Below are 17,917 nucleotides of genomic sequence, written 5' to 3'. Positions count from 1 at the left end.
ATAAACAGCCTTCGCCTTTTGCTGCCATCTGCCTTCTACCAACCTGTCTTCCCTTATCTCTTCATCTGTTTTCCGTATCCGCTGCCTTTCTACTTAAGCATCAAACAGGAAACCTGCTGAGAACTTGTATAACCTTTTGACCTAGTAAGTTTTCTGAATGTGTTAAAACTTGTACCACTTTTATTTTTTTAAATAAATAAAGGTATAGTTTCATCGTCTATAGTGTGTCACAGTATATTTTAACATGACTAGGTTCATTACCTTAAGTGATACAAAGGAGTCAAGTTTCATAGTTAAAAAAATATTTATTGAATTGTATAAAAATAATTTCTAACATAATTTACAATTCTAATTTGAATGGATGAAAAAAACACAACAATCCAAGCTGCAATCATGCAACCAGTAGAGTTTTCTCATTCTCACATCTCTCTCTCTCTCATACACACACACACACACACACACATTTGTACACACTCTCACACAACCATCCGACATTCAGAATTCACTCGCTCCCACAGCAGACAACAGCGTAACAAAACCAGTTACCATCAGTAGATGTTTACATAAAGATGGAAGTGCTTTCAGGACTAATTACATGTTATTTACATTACATACACAAACATACACACACATCTGCTCTTTTAAAATTTCAAGCCATAAATATGGTCAAAAAAGTCATCTTGTCTTTGTCTTTTAAATAATCTGTGGGCCCTTCAGTGACTGTGGAATGAAATATATACGTACAGCCAAAATTCTCTCATAAATAAATAAATAAATTCTGCGACAAAAAGCTCATCGTGTGAGAGAAAGAAGTCACAGCAATAATAAATATTATTATTTACAATTCTTGCCCCACTGAATTTTAAGACCTGTGTGAGGCACTGTGTAAAAGTTAAAAAAAAATAATAATAATTGAAGTGAAGAGCAGAGGATGTTGTATTTCGGTATGGTTTAAGTTTGCATTGTGGTTTGCATTCAGGTGGATGTGAATGAACGGTTGCCTAAGCCTTGTGTTTGTATACAGTACAACACGAGAAGAGGAGGAAGTGGAGGTTGTAGAGTAGAGGTGGATGCTGTAGTAAAGAGGGTGAGGTAAGTCCAGTGTTTTTTGTTTTTTTTTTGACTTGTTTGCACAGGTTGCTGCCCGGAGCTATGAGGTTGTCTTGTTGCTAATGACATTGGAGTAGTAGAAGTAGTGATAGTAGTGGTTGTAAATGGCATAGGCTTTACTGATCTAGGCCCATGAGAGGAATAAAACAGCAATAAAAGATATAAAGCCTTGTACAGAGTAAGGAGCAAAAAGGCTGTTGAGAAGAAGAGCCTTTTTGCTTTCACAAATTCAAGTATTTTCAGGGTCCCCCAACAATTGCACACAAGGCACTTTTTTGAAAATCACACTCTTCGCCAATCTTCCCACTCTGCTGTGACAGCAAGAAATAGGAGAGAACAGAGTACAATGCGGCGAGAAGTTACATAACTAAGACTGTCTGCTTGCCATTCAGTAGAACAGTGAGCAAATGCACTCTTATTTGCTCGGCACGGTGTGTGTGTGTGGATACAGAGCATGCCCTCTTACAGACTGATAAACACCCAATGCCTAGATCAGAGTCCAGCGAGGATGATATTCTGACATTGATGCTGGTCAACAACTAGGAAAATCAAGTAGTTGGGGTGGTAAGGGTGGAGAGGGTCTGGCTCGCTGGGTTCAAACGAAGGGTTGATGGTTTTGTCATGAGCTCAGTCTTCTCTGTGTGTAGTCTTCTCTGTGTAGTCCTTAAAACCTTGCTCTCGCCTGTGTTAGGACACTCGGCCTGTGCGTTGCACCCTCCCAACTGCTTCAAGTCTGTTACATAAGTCTTTTATAATAGTCTCTTGTGTCAGTGCAGTCCAGTTCGGCCCAGTTCGAGTTAACTATTTGCCTCCATCACCGAGCCACTGCCACAGGGGTGGGTGTGAAGGCTGTGGGCTCATGGCTGATGCTGTGTAGCCTGATCTCTGTGGTTGTCTTCTCTGTCTGCACTGTGGATGGAACTACAGAGGAGGGTGTGCTCTGCATCCATGAGTGGTTGATGATGTCCTCAAAGGATGGACGGTCCGCTGGCCGCAGAGACAGACACCACTTAATCAGCTGCTGGCATTCTGGAGGAGAACAACAACCATTAAGTCAAGTGCAATAAACTGAATATGTTCTCTTGCACACCTGAGACCAAAAAGCTATAACAGGTATTGCAATGTGAATTTACCTGTGGAAATTCTCCTCCGGAAGAGGATCTGCCCTCTTATGATCTCCTCATCGTGTTCAAATGGGATGTCCCCACACACCATATCATACAACAAGACACCGAGGGACCAAACTGTGGCAGAGCGACCATGATAGCGATGATACTTGATCCATTCTGGTGGGCTGTACACTCTGGTGCCTGTCAAATAAAAAGAGAAATAACTTTAAAACACTTGTTTGATAATGCTGCACAAACAGCAGTGTTGTATTATACAGTCAAATTGAAAATGAAAGCACTGCAGAGGGTGTTAAATGATTAACATGGAGTGTAGACTTATCAGGTGAGCCTGTATCTAGAGCTATTATCTAGACTCAGGTGCCAGGGAGCGTGACAGGCAGGGTGTGTATGTGTGTGTGTGAGATAGAGAGGGAAGTGTGTGGGAGGGGGGGAGCGAACATGTGACTTTGTTTACAAACTTTGAGTTGTAAAAATACAGCTTTCCTTCCAATGGGGGGCGCCAAAGCTGAGGCAATACTGCTCAGCCTGCATTAATATGCTGCTGTTCGGGGAATATCAGAGATGACACAAGGTGGGAATGTCTGCGATGGTCTGGGGGGCTAACATCGCAAGACTTAAGAGGTTCACTGGCCTACCCAAAAGGCCATGGTGTTAAAAAAAACCCAAAACCACAATACTGAATCTAATAAGTAAAACTGAAACTATTTCTAGACGACAGCGTGTTTTCAGCATTGATGACTCACCATCGAAGTCTGTGTAAATGGTGTCCTTCAGTAAGGCTCCGGATCCGAAGTCGATGAGCTTCATCTCTCCGGTGCGGAGGTCGATGAGAATGTTCTCGTCCTTGATGTCCCGGTGCACCACGCCACAGTTGTGGCAGTGCCGCACAGCCTCAAGCACTTGGCGGAAAAAGCTCCGCGCCAGCTCCTCCGGTAAGGCACCTTTTTCCGTGATGAAGTCAAACAGATCTTTGACGTTTTCGGGTCTCTCCATCACGATGATGAAGCTGTCCGGTCGCTCGAACCAGTCCAGCATTTTGATAACGCCACGGAAGCCCGTCCCGACTTTCTTCAATAACACAATCTCCATGGGAACACGGGAGCCATTAGGCTGAAGAGATAATGATAAATATTAGAGTTTCTTACATGTAAACATGCTGAATTTAAATCAAATACAATTTCGACGTTTCACTTTAGGTCCCTTTATGAAGGCTATATATCTTTCTGGTATACAGAATGTTAATTACGCCAATATTTACATTAATTAGAATTGCAAAATGGTTGTATAAACAGTGTCTTACCAGCTCTCCCCACTCGGAGATTCTGTCCTTGGCTACATGTTTGACAGCAACCTGGCAAAGCAAAGAGGAGACCGCGTCAAACGATATGTACAACCAAACATGTAAAGCAGTTGGTTTAAATTGCAATGTGTCTTCTTATAAAAACACATGAGGCATACTAACCGGAGCTCCGTCGGCTATCCTCGTACCGGAATAGACGGTGCCGAACCCGCCGCTGCCCAGCACCGCGCCGACCTGATAAAGCTTCTCGAAAGGCTCCTTCTCCTTTGCTGCAAAACACATAAACACAGCCGGTAAATACCAGGGAACAAACTAAGTTATTCCCTCTGGAAACGCTGGTACCGACAGCACAGTAACGGCCATTTCACGATATCCAAACGTAATGATATGGCTATTATTAATGTTAATAATTGGTCTGAATGAACTGCCGTCCTTGAAAATTAGCAAGTTGTAGCATGTGTGGACTGAGCCATGAGAGGCGGGCTGCCAGCCATTGCTACTGCAGCCCCGTCCTCTATGACAACACAGTGGAAAAAGGGCGTCTAACCTTGATGAACTTGAAGCTGGATTTTCGCCGGCATATCTGTGGAGATGTGGGCCAGAGAATTGAGCTTGGACAGCAGCATTCCTCAGAGGATATCCACCACAGGCCAACGACGTGTGTCTTCGTTTTTCTTTTGGTTTATTTCAGCAATTTTATTCCGACAGTTCGACTCCCCCGTCTCCCGTGTAGAGGTTTAAGTCCACGTTGCAGGCACAAAAAAGCGGTCGGGATCCTCTCATCCGCACAGAAGAAAAAGCGTTTGCGATCCAGACGAATATAGCCAAAAACGTCGTCGTGACTAATGGATAACTGAGTTCACCCTAAAAACTGACGCGAATCCTCGGCTGTTCCACGCAATGTTTTGTAAACACTAAAATTCACGACATAAACGATCAAGTGGTGTTCGGACCAATGCCTCCGTCAGACACCGGCTCTAGGAAACCGAGAGCGGGGGGAGGATGTTATAAGGCAGTAGTAAGAGGGCGTTACAGAACGCTCTGACGTCCCCCACTCCACCGCCCCTTTCCTCTCACTGCGCCAATAGGAGTGCAGATACGCATTCCAAATGCACGTCAATCACCGAATGAAAATAAGGCCAACCTCATAACCGCCCGGCCCAGACACAGACGTGGCGGGAATCAGAACGCGCCAAAAGGGGGGAGACTAAAGTAACAATTATGAATTCAGGTTGGAGGGAAATGCAAATTCAAAGCCAAGTGCTCCCTCTGTCTCCTCCCTTCGCGGGAAACTGACTCGGGGAATAGAAGACATGAATAGACCATTATTAATAGGTTTCAGTAAAAATGAGGAGTGCATCAAGTTACCCAAACTGGATGTATAGTCTATTTCTATTCATTATTTATATTCTCTTCATATTTGATATTAAAGTCTCTGTTGCTGTGGTGGTGTTCTCTTCTCTTCTCCACATGTTGTGTCTGTATTTGAGGACAGAAACAGACTGTTGCTGTTGGTTGCACTAAAGCCTTTGCATGGCCTAATAAAGACATTTTGCCTACACAACCTGAGAGTAGTTCATCAGCTGTATCCCAGCTATTCTAACCCCCTGCCATTTACCTAATTATTTTCACATTAAACACAGAGGTTTACTGGCTGAAGTGAAGTCCAGAACTATGCTCTTTATTTGAGTTGCCTGACAATGCCTCTCAACTGACTGCGCATCAAAGCGCTGGGGAGAATAGGCGCATTCCACTCATTCTTTCAAATTGGGTGGCCGCGTTTGCAGCCGTTCACAGGATGTGGGAAACTAGAGATAAAAAGACTTCCACTTACCCCTCCACCCCTCTCCTCTCTCTCTCTCTCTCTTTACTCCTCCTCTCCCCACCCTCCTTTTCCCGCGCATGTTATTGTCTGAATAGCATGCTCTTTCTCTCCCTCCACTGTTTAAGTTATGTTTTGTTTTCTTTTAAAATCTCATAGATTGTAAGTAATGTTGATATATTGTTTTTCACAGATATGTGATGTCTCTGTCAAAATATAGGAAGAAGCAATTAATAAGGAAGAAATGATTTTGATGAATACTTAGTCTGTTTATTTTAAAGGGCTTTTGGCAGCTGGACTATTTTAAATAATAAAGATTAAGTTTGTCCACTGTCCAGTTTTGAGCTTCGCCTATGTTCTTTACATGCACATAGCCTATAAGATAAGATAAAACAGACTTTATTTATCCCACTTGTGGAAAATTTACATGTTACAGCAGCAAGAGCCAAGAGTGACAAAACTAGAAAAAGAAAAGATAAAAATATAATATAATATAATAAAAAAGGCACATAAGGGTAAAAAAAATTAAGTGCAGCAATCAGCATTAAAAGTCTCTGTAATAAACAGAAATGTGCAGTTTGTAATACAGGAAAATGGTGATAATCAAGCCTTTATTAAAATACAACTATCTTGCATGGGGACATGGGGTCATAAGCAGATTTGCACACAGAAATGCACATGCACCATCTTAGTCATAAAACACTTGTAAAAAGTCAGGTTAACTGGCTAGCTGGAACGAAAGTGAGAGCACAGGAGTGTTCAGCCCAGGGCAAATTCCTTTAATACCTCTGACTTGAAGACAATATGCAAAACAGATCCAGAACTACATTACTGGGAGTATTAACCATCAATCATCACAATCATGGAGATGTTAGTCGGAATAATGGAACAGATCATTGCACAGTAACCAAGTGCACTTTATTTAATTTGTGCGTAGAAATATTGTGCAACAGCTGAATATGTGAAGCATCCAGGTTCTTTATTTTTTGTTATTGCTGAGCTACAGTGGCCACACTAAAATAATGGTAGTGTAAGCATTGGTTTTTACAGTGCCCTGAGAGGTCCAGAGAGGAGTGTGTGCTGTGTTCATGCTCAGTCAGGGGCATTGGAGAAGTGTGTGAAAATGGAGAGGTCCAAAGCAATGAGTGTGACAGTGACCGCAGGCCTATGAAATGCCACCAGTGAGTGCATCTCTCTCTCTTGCTCTCTCTGTGGCTGCAGATATCCCTGCCTGCATGATCAGCAGGGCTCAAATGACAGCCATCTAACCCCATCTGTCAGAGGGACAGATTATTAGTTGCACCGCTCACTTTGGGGCCAGCTGCTCAGTCCAATCTCGGAAGTCTCAGTTTCTTTTCCCTAAGGAAAGGGCAACAGGTTCTTACTGTAAAGCAGGGCATCCCATTTTCTCAATGTCAGTGAACGTCATATAGATTCACCCTGACCTGTGTAGCGCTGATGAGCTTTTGTCTCAAGTTCTAGCCACCTGCACTGCACACTGAAACATTAGAGGCCACAAGGGAAAATAGCACCATAACAGAAGATTTTGCTTACATAATACCTTATGAATTACTTCCTCTTTCTAGATAAATAGAAACCCTGCCCACAGGACAGTTTCACAACATCAAATTGTGTTTCATCACATAGAATGTCTAATCAATATGCACACAATCCACTGGAGTAAAGTTCTGGAATTTAACATTATTTGACTTGACTGGCAATGTTTACCAAACCTCTTAATGCTACTTTTATGAATTTTGAGCGATGAAAGTTATGCTTCTATGTAATGTCTATTAAAACTCAGCTGTTATAAAAACTGTTGGGTTGTGATGAAGTTTTAAAATTGAATATCTCTTTGTAATCATTCCAAGAGCACGAAGTTGATGATGAGTGAATTGTGACTTAACACAGACACACATTATCCACTGTAAGAAGCACATGTTCCACTTGATGTTGATACAGTAATTTAGTTTCCTCTACGGCAACATTATATTTCAAATAATGTTGCAAACTGAAGCTTTCTATAAACTCTGTTATCTGCCTGAACCTATGCCCTTGACCCAGTGCTCCATCTCCACCCTTCAAAAGTTATAACACTTTCTATGTAATATATTAACCAGACACACATTTTCTTCTCAGGAGATGATTCACCTTTCCTTGTGTGTCCCCTGCAGAGCTCTGCTGTCTTTTTGTTTCTTTTGTCCCCTCTCCCTCACTCTGCTCCGTCTCCCTGGGTGTCAAAAAAGGCTGAGCCACTTGTCTGCGCTTAAAACACTTGGTCATCCATCAGTCAAGATGGCCAGCCAATCACCTCCCCAGCTGTCCTCAGACCCCACCTGCTGCCATTCTGTAAGTGGCAGGAAAAATAATTATGGAGATGGAAGAGACAAGCGTAGGCTTGCATAGGGTGTTTAATGGCTCTGCCAAGGTGGTATGGCAGTGTGTTTTATCATAGCCTCAGTGGTCACTCACATGGAGATTTGCCTGTTATACAGACAGAGATATACTAATGATAAGCTGTTATGCAAGGCTATATAATTATGAGACGTTATTTTATTTGTACATTATGCTATGATAACAAGACTTAATCATTGCGTAATCATTGTAAATGACTGCTGCAACAAGTTTAATAGGCCTTTCTTTAAAGATGCACATAGTATTGACATTCTCTGTAATTTTCCTTGTAGTGGCTTTAAATGACAGCCTTGTCAATAAATACAGGTCAGAACTGCAGATGTGTAAATATTTCAAATTGAAGGATAATTGATGTTTACATGTTATTAATGCTTGAAGCTGTGTGACCCTACAATGGTCTGGAATAAACTTTCAACTGTAATGATGGCAATGCAGATAAATTACACTCTCTAAATATAGAGGTTTGAATGGCACATTAACATATTTTGCACCATTTCATATCTGTAATTACACTTCATACATGCATTAGGATAATGCACTTATGAAACAACATTTGCATGGATTTCTAATAGAATATCTAGAAAATAGGCTACATTCATCATAATGAAGCTTTTATGTCTGTGAAAAGGCTGTTTCACACAGACATAATGAATAAAACCATTAGGCCATCATCCTCTGAAGTGCTAATGTTAAATCACTCAAAGCACCTTAAAAGTAATTTGTATGCTCTTCACTGACAGCCTGTCATCCCGGATATGTAATGGGCAGTGCGGTCTGCAGAAACAGAATGCAGCCAGGTGCCTCATGGTGTTGTGTGTGCTTTGACAGTGACTGACAAAGATTACACCATAATTAGAGGAGGGTCATAATACTGCCCTGCAGCTCAGCAGGAGGAGCAGCCTCACTCCTCTCAGACAAGCAAAGCCTGCCCATGTTAGTTATGTTGATTGGATTGCCAGACACCATGCCTGCAGGGTTATCATTTCTTATTACTTTAGACTTGATAGCTAGGTATTCATGCAGAGGCATCAGCGCTGAAACAAACTAACACATTTTAACCTGTTCTGATCCAAAGTTCCCCTGGTTTTGCTGTCAAGTTATCACTGGTTGTTATCTCATCAACCCTCTAAACACTGATCTCACTGCATAAAAATGTCAGTGGAGAAAGTTATGGTTGGCAGCTGTCCACTGTGAGTACAGGGGACCTGGATGTAGCTAACCTGATGCTTTCTTAAACACACACATACACAAATAAACACAAATGCTGAAACATAATCTGTCATGCCAAATTAGCTGCAAATGCTTTTTAACCCTCTCCAAATAAGGAAGGTATCAGCATGTGTGAAAGTTTGTGTGTGTGTGTGTGTGTGTGTGTGTGTGTGTGTGTGTCTCATGGGGGGTTTGGGGTTAGGGAGGATGAATTATTTTTAGAGGTGTCTTAAAGGAAGAAGGAAGAGCTGTGTGGTGGGTAACCTCCAGTGTGGCCTGACCTCTCCTCAGGTAGCTTCCAACCCCCTTCTCTCCTCAGGTCGTGAGAGGTCTTGACCGGCAGGGCCATGGGAAAAGGCTCCAATAGACATCAAAGACAGGCCCATGTGGGAAAAGACCACAGAGGGCCTGTAGAGTGCCCTAAAGGTTACCACAGGTCAACTTTCATGTCAGCACAGGCCTGATTTGGGGTCAGAGGTTATTGGCATACCTGTCCAGCGCCACTCAGACTGTTCTTCCAGGAAATTATCCCCACTTGTCTCAATTAGGAATTCAGCTACTGAAGGGCCCATGTAAGATTTGTTTATGGCTATTGTGATGATTGTTAAGGAGGAGTGGGTATAATCTGTGTGTAAAAAGGGAAGGATGCTTTTACGTTTGCCAGTGGTTACAATAATAGGACTGTTGTCAGCTTTAGACTTGTCCATATGGAGGTTTAGATCACAGGAAATAACACTTCCCAGTTTATCCCTCCGATCCCTCTTGATAATGATTCTGTTGACAGAAGGGATTACATGACATCCTATAAATAAAAAAAATCAAAAGAAATTATCATCTTCCACTCTATATAGAGTTAGTTAACCCTGTGACAGTGAGCAAGTTTTGGATTGTCATTAGTATTAGTTATTAGTATATGCAGTGTGGTGGATATATTTATTGTTGGTGTGCAATTGATATTGGCACACACTAAACTCCTTGCTAAAGAGCAATTATCCAACAGCACAGCTAATAGGAAGGTGGGCATATGAAGCTTTGAACCAAAAGAACAGATTAAACAGTGTGATTGCTGGCTCTAATAATCTACTAGTAATCTGATCTAATAGTAAGCTGCAAACTAGCACACCCAGCTAAGTAGCTTGAAGCTACTGTGGCATCAATTCATTAGCTAACTCCTCACTCATTGTTTTGTGGGGTCGCAGGTTACTTTAGAAAAAGGTGCCCTGCTGGTCACATTTGTCATGTTTTACTGCAAATCAGAGAGGCCATTTTGTTCACTTCTGTGTGAAATCAAAGATTTACTGTTTGAAAAGAAAAGCTGGGAAATGTTTCAGCTGGTAAATTTACCATTGTTATTGTTTTAAATGACCATGCTAAAGTGGAAAGCTGGTGTAGCAGTAGCTGTGGGGGGGTGGACCTCGGTGAAGGGTCAGTTGTTGATCTGCCATTTCAGTCAACCAAACACAGCCCAAGATGATGTCTGTTGGTTTCAGGCACCACCCTGCCTTATCACCAAAACATCACTCTCTATTCAATAGAACTGTAATGGCTTTTTGGGTGACAAAGAGAAGAAGGTGGACTGGGTGGAGTATGAAGCCATGTGCTTTGGGAATGTAAAGAAGAGATGGCAAGGAAGGTGCTGAACCAGGAAGAGGACTACTCATGTCATCTTCCCACGGAGGGAAGAGGAGAAAGGGGTGGGGGAGTCAGGGTTGTTGTTTAGTGGGGGCTGTACACATTTATCCACGTGGGAAACAGAGTAGTGACATATTAAACTGCCGTCACACAAACAGCCCGGTGACACTGTTGCCAGTCACAGTTAAAGAATGTTGATGGTGGGATTATTTCAAACTTCCCACAGGGATAGAATAGGGGGTTTCGCCTTTGCCCTTTATTTATGTTTGGCAATTAGCTGGTCTGTTTTCATTTGAACAGAGTGAATGGGCCAGTTATTCACGTGAGAAACAACACTAGGGACAGGTTACACTGATACTACCTATAAATAGCCTTGTCCCAGATGAATAAGGCTCCTCAATTAAGTTGGGGAACATTAAAAAAAAATCCCCATGACTCTACCACAGTTACAGCTAGTTTTGCCTTTTCTTTCCATTTAAAGTTTTTCACTGCTCTATCTTGTGCCTGCTTCTCTTTTCAGCCCCCACCCGACAACCCAACTCTCACCCTCTCATTCTCACTCCCCCCCACCCCCATGCACTGTTTACAGTGGATTTGCATTGTGGCCCAGTGAGTAGGGTAGGCAGTTATTGTTGTTGTCGTGATGGTAGAGGGGTTTTCCCACCAGCTTTTCCTTCTCCTCTGGCTGAATCAAAACATCTCTGCCGGTGATGTCATGGCTCAGAAACTACTCAAAGCTGCTTCCCTGGGAAACCCCGTATCAGGAAGTCCAGACGATTTTTTCCCCCCCTTCTTGATTGTTATAGCAGAGCAGCTTGGAAGAGACTGCAAGGTTCTTATTAGGTTCCCATACACTGCTGGTTGAGATGGCCACGGCGAACCTGCTGAACTCAGAAAGGGGGACTCAACCACTTGGCTGACCTGCTTTTGTCATTGCTTTTTTTTTTTTTTAATAAACTGTTTTTGCTGAACCATCACATTGAACTAATACTGTTGCTCTGCTGTTTTCTGCATTTGCACAAGCAGCTTTTGGAAAGAAGCAGTAAGGAAACATATTAGAGAGAGAGATGTGTTATAAAGTAAAATATCCTGCAGCTTAAACATTCTAAGTCTAATGTAACATTTCCAACAGGACAGCAGGTGGACTATGACAAAAGTCTATAAATAGCCCTAAACCAAAAACCTACATTTTGGAGGTCTAGGTCAGCTGGTATGAATTGACTGGAAACTATTTTGTCAGTCTGTCAGAATATCTGTTTTGTAGGGTTTTCTCATAGAGTCAATAATACAGAGTTTCCCCTGGCTGGCTGGTTGACTTTTAGCTTCCATGGTACACTACTGACATGAGCTCATTACAGCTCGTATAGCCATATTTTTTCCCCCTTTTTTAACAAGCCTGCATAGCATTGTTTATGAGCCTGTGATGATGACAGTGTCTTTCCTGCTACAGCATTTAACATGTGGGAGGACCCATCATGCTTTAAAGGAAAATTTTTGATACCACTCTCACATCTGTATGGTAAGTATGAAGATACTACCAGCAGCAAACTACAACTTCAGCTTACCAGCACCTAAATCTCAATGTTTTAACTGAAACACTGAATCTCATTGATTCCCCCTGAGGAGGATAATTGCAAAAAATTTGCATATAGGGACGTATGTTCTTATCTAACCCTCAGCAAGAAAACACATTAGTGTACAATTTGCCAAAATTCCTCTCTTACTCTGACCGGAATACAAAGAAATGTGGAATACAGATTACTAACAATGTTGGCATCCCAGTATCTGTGCTGTAATGGTAATTAAAGTAGCATCACAAGCTACACACACAGACATTGCAGCAGTCAAATTATAGCCAAATATTCATACTCCTGGAGAACAGTAATGCAGAAAAACAAATAAAACTTTACATTTCCTGCTTTTGGTAATTCCAATTTTGACCATAAGTCTAAACAAAATTATTATTGATGTTTTTCTTTTTCTTTCCTCCTTTTTTAAAAATCTAACAACCCTTCATAAGAACTACTGAGCTGAAATTTCAACAGATCCAGTCTCCATTGCAAAAGAGCAAACACCTTTTGCTGATAAAGACAGAGTCATACATCTGAAAGTTACAAAAGAAGAAAAAAACTAGTAAGAGGACCTTGTGTTGGAATTAGTGTGTGAATAGTATTTTAGATCTTTCTCAGTTTGACTCTCAGTTTGACTCTCAGTTTGACTCAACTGACTGTGTTTTCACCTGCCACTACACAGTAAAATGCTATGCTTCCATACAGATACTCAAAACAAATACCATTTGACTACAGAATTCCCATCTTATCAGTGGTATTCATGATTATTCATGTTGAGAGCTGTTGAATATTCAGCATCCCCATTCACTTCAGCTGTAACCATGCTCTGTTAATTGTATTGTATTTTACAATGTAAATCATGACCCTAAAGTCCCATTCACATTGAAGAGCTGAAGTGTGTGTACCTGCAGTATCCCTTTCTGTTTCCCGACGACTGGATTAACCTTTGAATGGCCGGGGACACAAAACACCTGGCCTCCTTTCTCTGCTGGCAATACACAGCAGCATGTGCTAGCTGCACATGTGCTAGCTGCACATGCTGCTAAGCAACTTCTCAGTATGGCTATCTCACTACGTGTGTGTGTGTGTGTGTGTGTGTGTGTTAGCCTTGGAGGAGGAAGCATGAGGAGTTGTCTGACCATGCTGTCCCTTGAGGGAAGGGTGGGAATGCAGAGCAAAAATTCCTCTGCTCCTTGTCCCATTCCTTCTTACTTTTAACTCAACTCTTCTCTTCTCTTCTCTTCTCTTCTCTTCTCTTCTCTTCTCTTCTCTACTGATTACATCCTGTCTCCGTGCCTTCACAGGATGACACATACACTGCATCCTTCACATCTGATCGCATCTACTTTTTCCTCTGTGATAAAAATGAAACACAATACCACCCACTGCATGGAAGTCTTGTAAATAAACATGTCTTGCTAATTAGTGCTGGGCTCGAAGGACATGTTGTCTTGTCCTCTTTTTTTCTACAGCAGATCACAACATCCGGTATTCTGTGTACAAACTGTTGAGGAAGTGAAGATTTTGCTCCCAGTGCTCTTAAAAGAAGGCAATGCTATTGTTTTTCTCCCAGAGATACTTGGCTTTATCAATAAAACTAAGGTCAAAGACAGAAATTCTGTGTATTGGTTCTCTCGCTGGCTGTGCATGACCTTCACTCTCAGCTCTCAGTCAGTGACCAACCTCTTTATGGCTCTGGTGACCCAGAGGGTCACTGTGGAAGTTAATGATAGAGGAAGCACATGGTGACGCACAAATTGCTAGTGCAGTCCAATGAGTACACAGCAGCTGGCTGGCCATGATGAATGATAGTAGCAGCTGTCTCTTAAAACTTTGTTTGTTTTGACTTGCATGAGAAGGGAAGGATTGTGTTTTTATTCAGAATTCATGAAATTTTCACTGTGTAATAACACAGTAATTTGAATATTTGAGAAATGCATCTTAATTGAGTATCTTGCCTGATGTGAAAGTTACATCTTTTAATATAAGAATATAAGTGCTTAAATTATATTATTGGAACTGTTATTGATGCATTAGTGTGTAAGTAGCATTTTACTGTTGTACCTAAATTGGAGTATAATGTGTGTGTGTAATGTACTACAGAGTAAATGTACAGAGTTACATTCCACCGCTGATTATATGTAAAACCAAGATTTCGTCTTTTGATAATATAAATGATACGTCATTATGTGCAATACGTTTTGTTTTATGAGGAGGATGTCCTTTGTTTTACATCAAACCAGGTATTTACTTTGCTCCTCTCCCACAGATGACTGCCTACTAAACTCACAGCGCTTAAGAATGTGGACAGGTCAAACAAAAGCTACGCAAAGGCACCAAACCCTGGCACAGCCCTCTCTAGCCAGCCCAGAGTCTTAACAACACACACGGATGTGTAACTTTCCTTTCATGCTCCTCACACGCCATCATGGCCGATGGTGAGCTGGGAAGCCTACCATAAACACTGGCCATTGATGTGAGGGGAACGTGGGAGAGGCACGGCCTGGAGTCCCAGCCTTTGTTTACATTCTCTGGCCCTGACGTCAGCCCAGAGCGGAGGGCTTGGTGGATCAACACTGGCCATGCGGGAGAGTTCTGTTTACTTACCTGGGAGAATTACTGTATGACTCTACTACATCCTTAGCAAACAGGAGATAGAGAGGAGGGGAACACAGAGGCAGAGGGAGAGAGATGATAGAAAGACACAAAGCAAAGAAAGAGTTTAAACCAAGAGAAAAGAGAAAAAAATACAGGGGAAGGCAGAGCAGCTGTGCAGCAAAGAGAGGTAAATAAAATAGTATAGCCATGCAAAACAAATATAGGCCATCCCAGTAGAGTGCTGCACTGGAAGTCTCATCAGTCCAAGTAAAGCTTGTAACCTGAGACACCGGCAGACGTCAACCACTGACACAAGAGATTTCCATTTTGAAATTCCAGGCTTGGTTAATCACCCTTCACTCCCTTTGGTTCTCACTTCTTGCCTTTCTGCTCTATGTGTCTGTCATATGCTGCTTTTATACGCGCAGACATTTTTGTGTTTTGCCCTCTCAGTCTCTCAGTCTCAATGCCTCCTTTCTCATCTGTCATCTCTCTTTAGATTGTTTATTCTGATTAGGGCATGAGAGCAGTGACACAGTCTTGCCATTTTCCAATTTTGGCCTTGCCTACCTCGCAGCCCTGCAGCAGCAGCAGCAGTTCTATCAGTATTCATGACAAATGTGACATTTATGATTCGGCTGGGAGGCATTGTCCTTAGGGTGCAGTGGAAATACAGCACTGCTCATGGTTCTCATGACAGGCACCTCATCTTATGCAATATATGCTGACAGCTGCAGGCCATCCAGTAACACTCTGGTTTAGCTTTAACTTTTAGTGCAGGTGTGCTGTTAAGGAATGAATAGACTTCAGTCAGCAGCCGCACCCTGATACTCCACTTCTCAAAGCTATAAATTAGATTCCATACATTTCACTGAGTGCTGCCTTACACTGTTAGTCATGCTTTGTCATGTCAGTAGTATAGAAAGGAGTCCTGTGCAGGCAGGTGGGGATGGTTATAATGGCTTGAACTGTAGTAACTCTCTGCCAGTGATAATCTCCTCCTAGTTCAACCTGCTTTCACAACTTCAGGCCCTAGAACTAATCACCTGTCAGGTTATATAACTTCAGTCAGGTGTGTGACAGCTTCTGCACCATCGCTTTGCAGATCTCAGAAAGAATTTCAGCCACACAACTTCAACAATAAACATTTAAAATACTTATTATGTTTAATCATTTACCTGTGATATATTCTGGCAGGAGTATGTGTACATGTAGTGCTCAAAAAAGAAATGCCTAAGATTAATAATCACAACAGCCTGTTAGCATACTAGCTAGTTTGCTAAGTAGGTCTAGCTAACAAACTACTAACTGGAGACCAGCCAGCTCACAACGTTGCAGATTTATGTTATTATGAAAGTGAAATGCAGAGTTGTATTTTCTTCTTGTTTCCTGATTTTCACTCTGACATAATGCTGTGGAAAATAAAAGGTAAAGGAAAAATGTAGCTTTCATCCTTTTTTGTCCAGACAGAATATTACCATTAGAGTAACTACAGGGTTCAGTCTACTTTAGCTAGCAGTATCGTATGAATGCCACGTTCATTCACAGTCTTACAAGCAATAATAATTCTGCTCGAGGTTTCTGCTAAAAGGAAGTTTTTCCTTGCCACTGTCGCCTAGTGCTGCTCCTGGTGGGAACTGTTGGGTCTCTCTCTGAAAATACCTATTTTAAAGAGTATGGTCCAGACTTGCTCTGTATGAAAAATGCCTTGAGAGACATTACTCACTTTGAGAAATCTAATGGAATACATTAATTACATTTAAAGGCATGCATTATGTGTAACCCTCCCAGAACTGAGTACAAGTAGCCTACAGTAAGACTGTGCTTACAGTACACTTCCATTTAACCTGTACTTGACCTTCCACCACTACATTAAAGTTTGGCTCTGTAGAGCAGTGTCTCCATGTCCCAGTGTAAGAGACACTCAGTTCTTAATGGCAGGTGTTGTTATGATGACTAGTGTTGGAAGACTGTGTTAAACCAAGAAGTCACTGTTCATTTCCAATATTAAAAACAAAAGTATCGTTTACAGCTACAGTTACATTGTTTTGCCCCCAAAATCCTGATACATGCAACAAAATATGTTAGTATTCTGTCCCTGTTTATTTTTTCCTTGTAATATAATATACCATATGGTACAGAAGTGTAACCCATTATCCATTACTCCTTAACCTTGATGAAAGTTTGTTTCACTTGAAACTGGTTGTTCTCCATAACAGTTAAAATCTTAATATACAGCGTACTTTGTGCAGGACAGTGTGTCCATTTCCCACTGTGAGAGTAACGAAACAAAGACACACAGCTGGATAGGCAGGTGGACAGAAGAACACAATCTCTGTTGGTGAGCAGGGTGTTCCTGACAGGCATTTAGGAGTATTACATTTAATGGATAAGATGACTTGCAATATTAGTGAGTCAAAATGAGCTAAACTGAAATGTGCTGGCCTAGTTAACAGCCCTCTTTCTGGGTCTGTGTGCCCAGCAGGAATGAGAGGAGTCAAATATTCTACTCATGTGTTGCTGCTTAGGTTCAATTTTATGTTAGCTGAAAGACAAATACTGGTGGAAAAGGCAATTCCAATACTACCTGTACTAACTGTACATGGTCAGCAATGTAAAGTAAAAGCAGAGTAAATAAAGACATTAATGCATGCAAGTGGAAACATGCTTGCGTAAAAGTAAAATTTCTGAAATTATGTAATACTGACAAAGGCAGAAGTACATAAAAAGATACCCAATTAAGGACATTAAGGTAAATTATTATGTTTCCATCTGCTCTTGGTTGATAACAACTGCCTGGTTGCCCAGCATGCTTTTTTGTGTGTTGTTTGTTGACAAGGACAGAGGTGTGGTTTCCGAAAGGGAGTTGTATTTGTATTACTGTCTTGACACTGACTGAACTTCGAGTGTCCGGCTGTTTTAGTAGATTTTTAACCAAAATCTAACCATGAATACTGTCTGCAGGTCGTATCTCAGGCTGCATATAGCTCAGGTAGCCTTTATCATTAGGGTATGTAATCTGAGAGGTGAAACTGAAAGCACCTGCTGCTTCTCTTTAAGATTTGCTCTGAGTGCACAGTAATAACTGAAAAGTCGGAGTCAGATGTGGTTCAACATTTTTATCAAGTTA

The 17,917-nt window shown here is 41.6% G+C and overlaps 1 protein-coding gene across 1 annotated transcript; it reads right to left on the bottom strand.

Moving 5' to 3' along the window:
* Window positions 1-285: 285 nt before the first annotated feature.
* pim1 (Pim-1 proto-oncogene, serine/threonine kinase) lies at window positions 286-4,540 on the bottom strand. The gene is made up of 6 exons (XM_018675362.2): window positions 4,088-4,540; window positions 3,703-3,809; window positions 3,541-3,591; window positions 2,984-3,350; window positions 2,244-2,420; window positions 286-2,139 (listed from the first exon to the last, which is right to left on the bottom strand). Exons 1-6 carry the CDS (start codon window positions 4,164-4,166, stop codon window positions 1,925-1,927), a joined length of 996 nt encoding a protein of 331 aa, XP_018530878.1. The 5' UTR covers window positions 4,167-4,540; the 3' UTR covers window positions 286-1,924.
* Window positions 4,541-17,917: the final 13,377 nt, after the last annotated feature.

This window comes from Lates calcarifer, linkage group LG6 (assembly GCF_001640805.2).
Source record: "Lates calcarifer isolate ASB-BC8 linkage group LG6, TLL_Latcal_v3, whole genome shotgun sequence".
Classification (NCBI taxonomy): domain Eukaryota; kingdom Metazoa; phylum Chordata; class Actinopteri; family Centropomidae; genus Lates; species Lates calcarifer.
Note: the sequence above shows the minus strand (reverse complement) of the source record. Positions and strands in the feature narration are given on the sequence as shown.

Coding starts and splice junctions, on each gene's coding strand:
- pim1 (XM_018675362.2), bottom strand. CDS start 4,166: ATGCTGCTGTCCAAGCTCAATTCTCTGGCCCACATCTCCACAGATATG. Junction 2,421..2,983: donor CATTTACACAGACTTCGATG/GTGAGTCATCAA, acceptor TTTATTTGACAG/GCACCAGAGTGTACAGCCCA. Junction 2,140..2,243: donor CCGGAGGAGAATTTCCACAG/GTAAATTCACAT, acceptor GTTCTCCTCCAG/AATGCCAGCAGCTGATTAAG.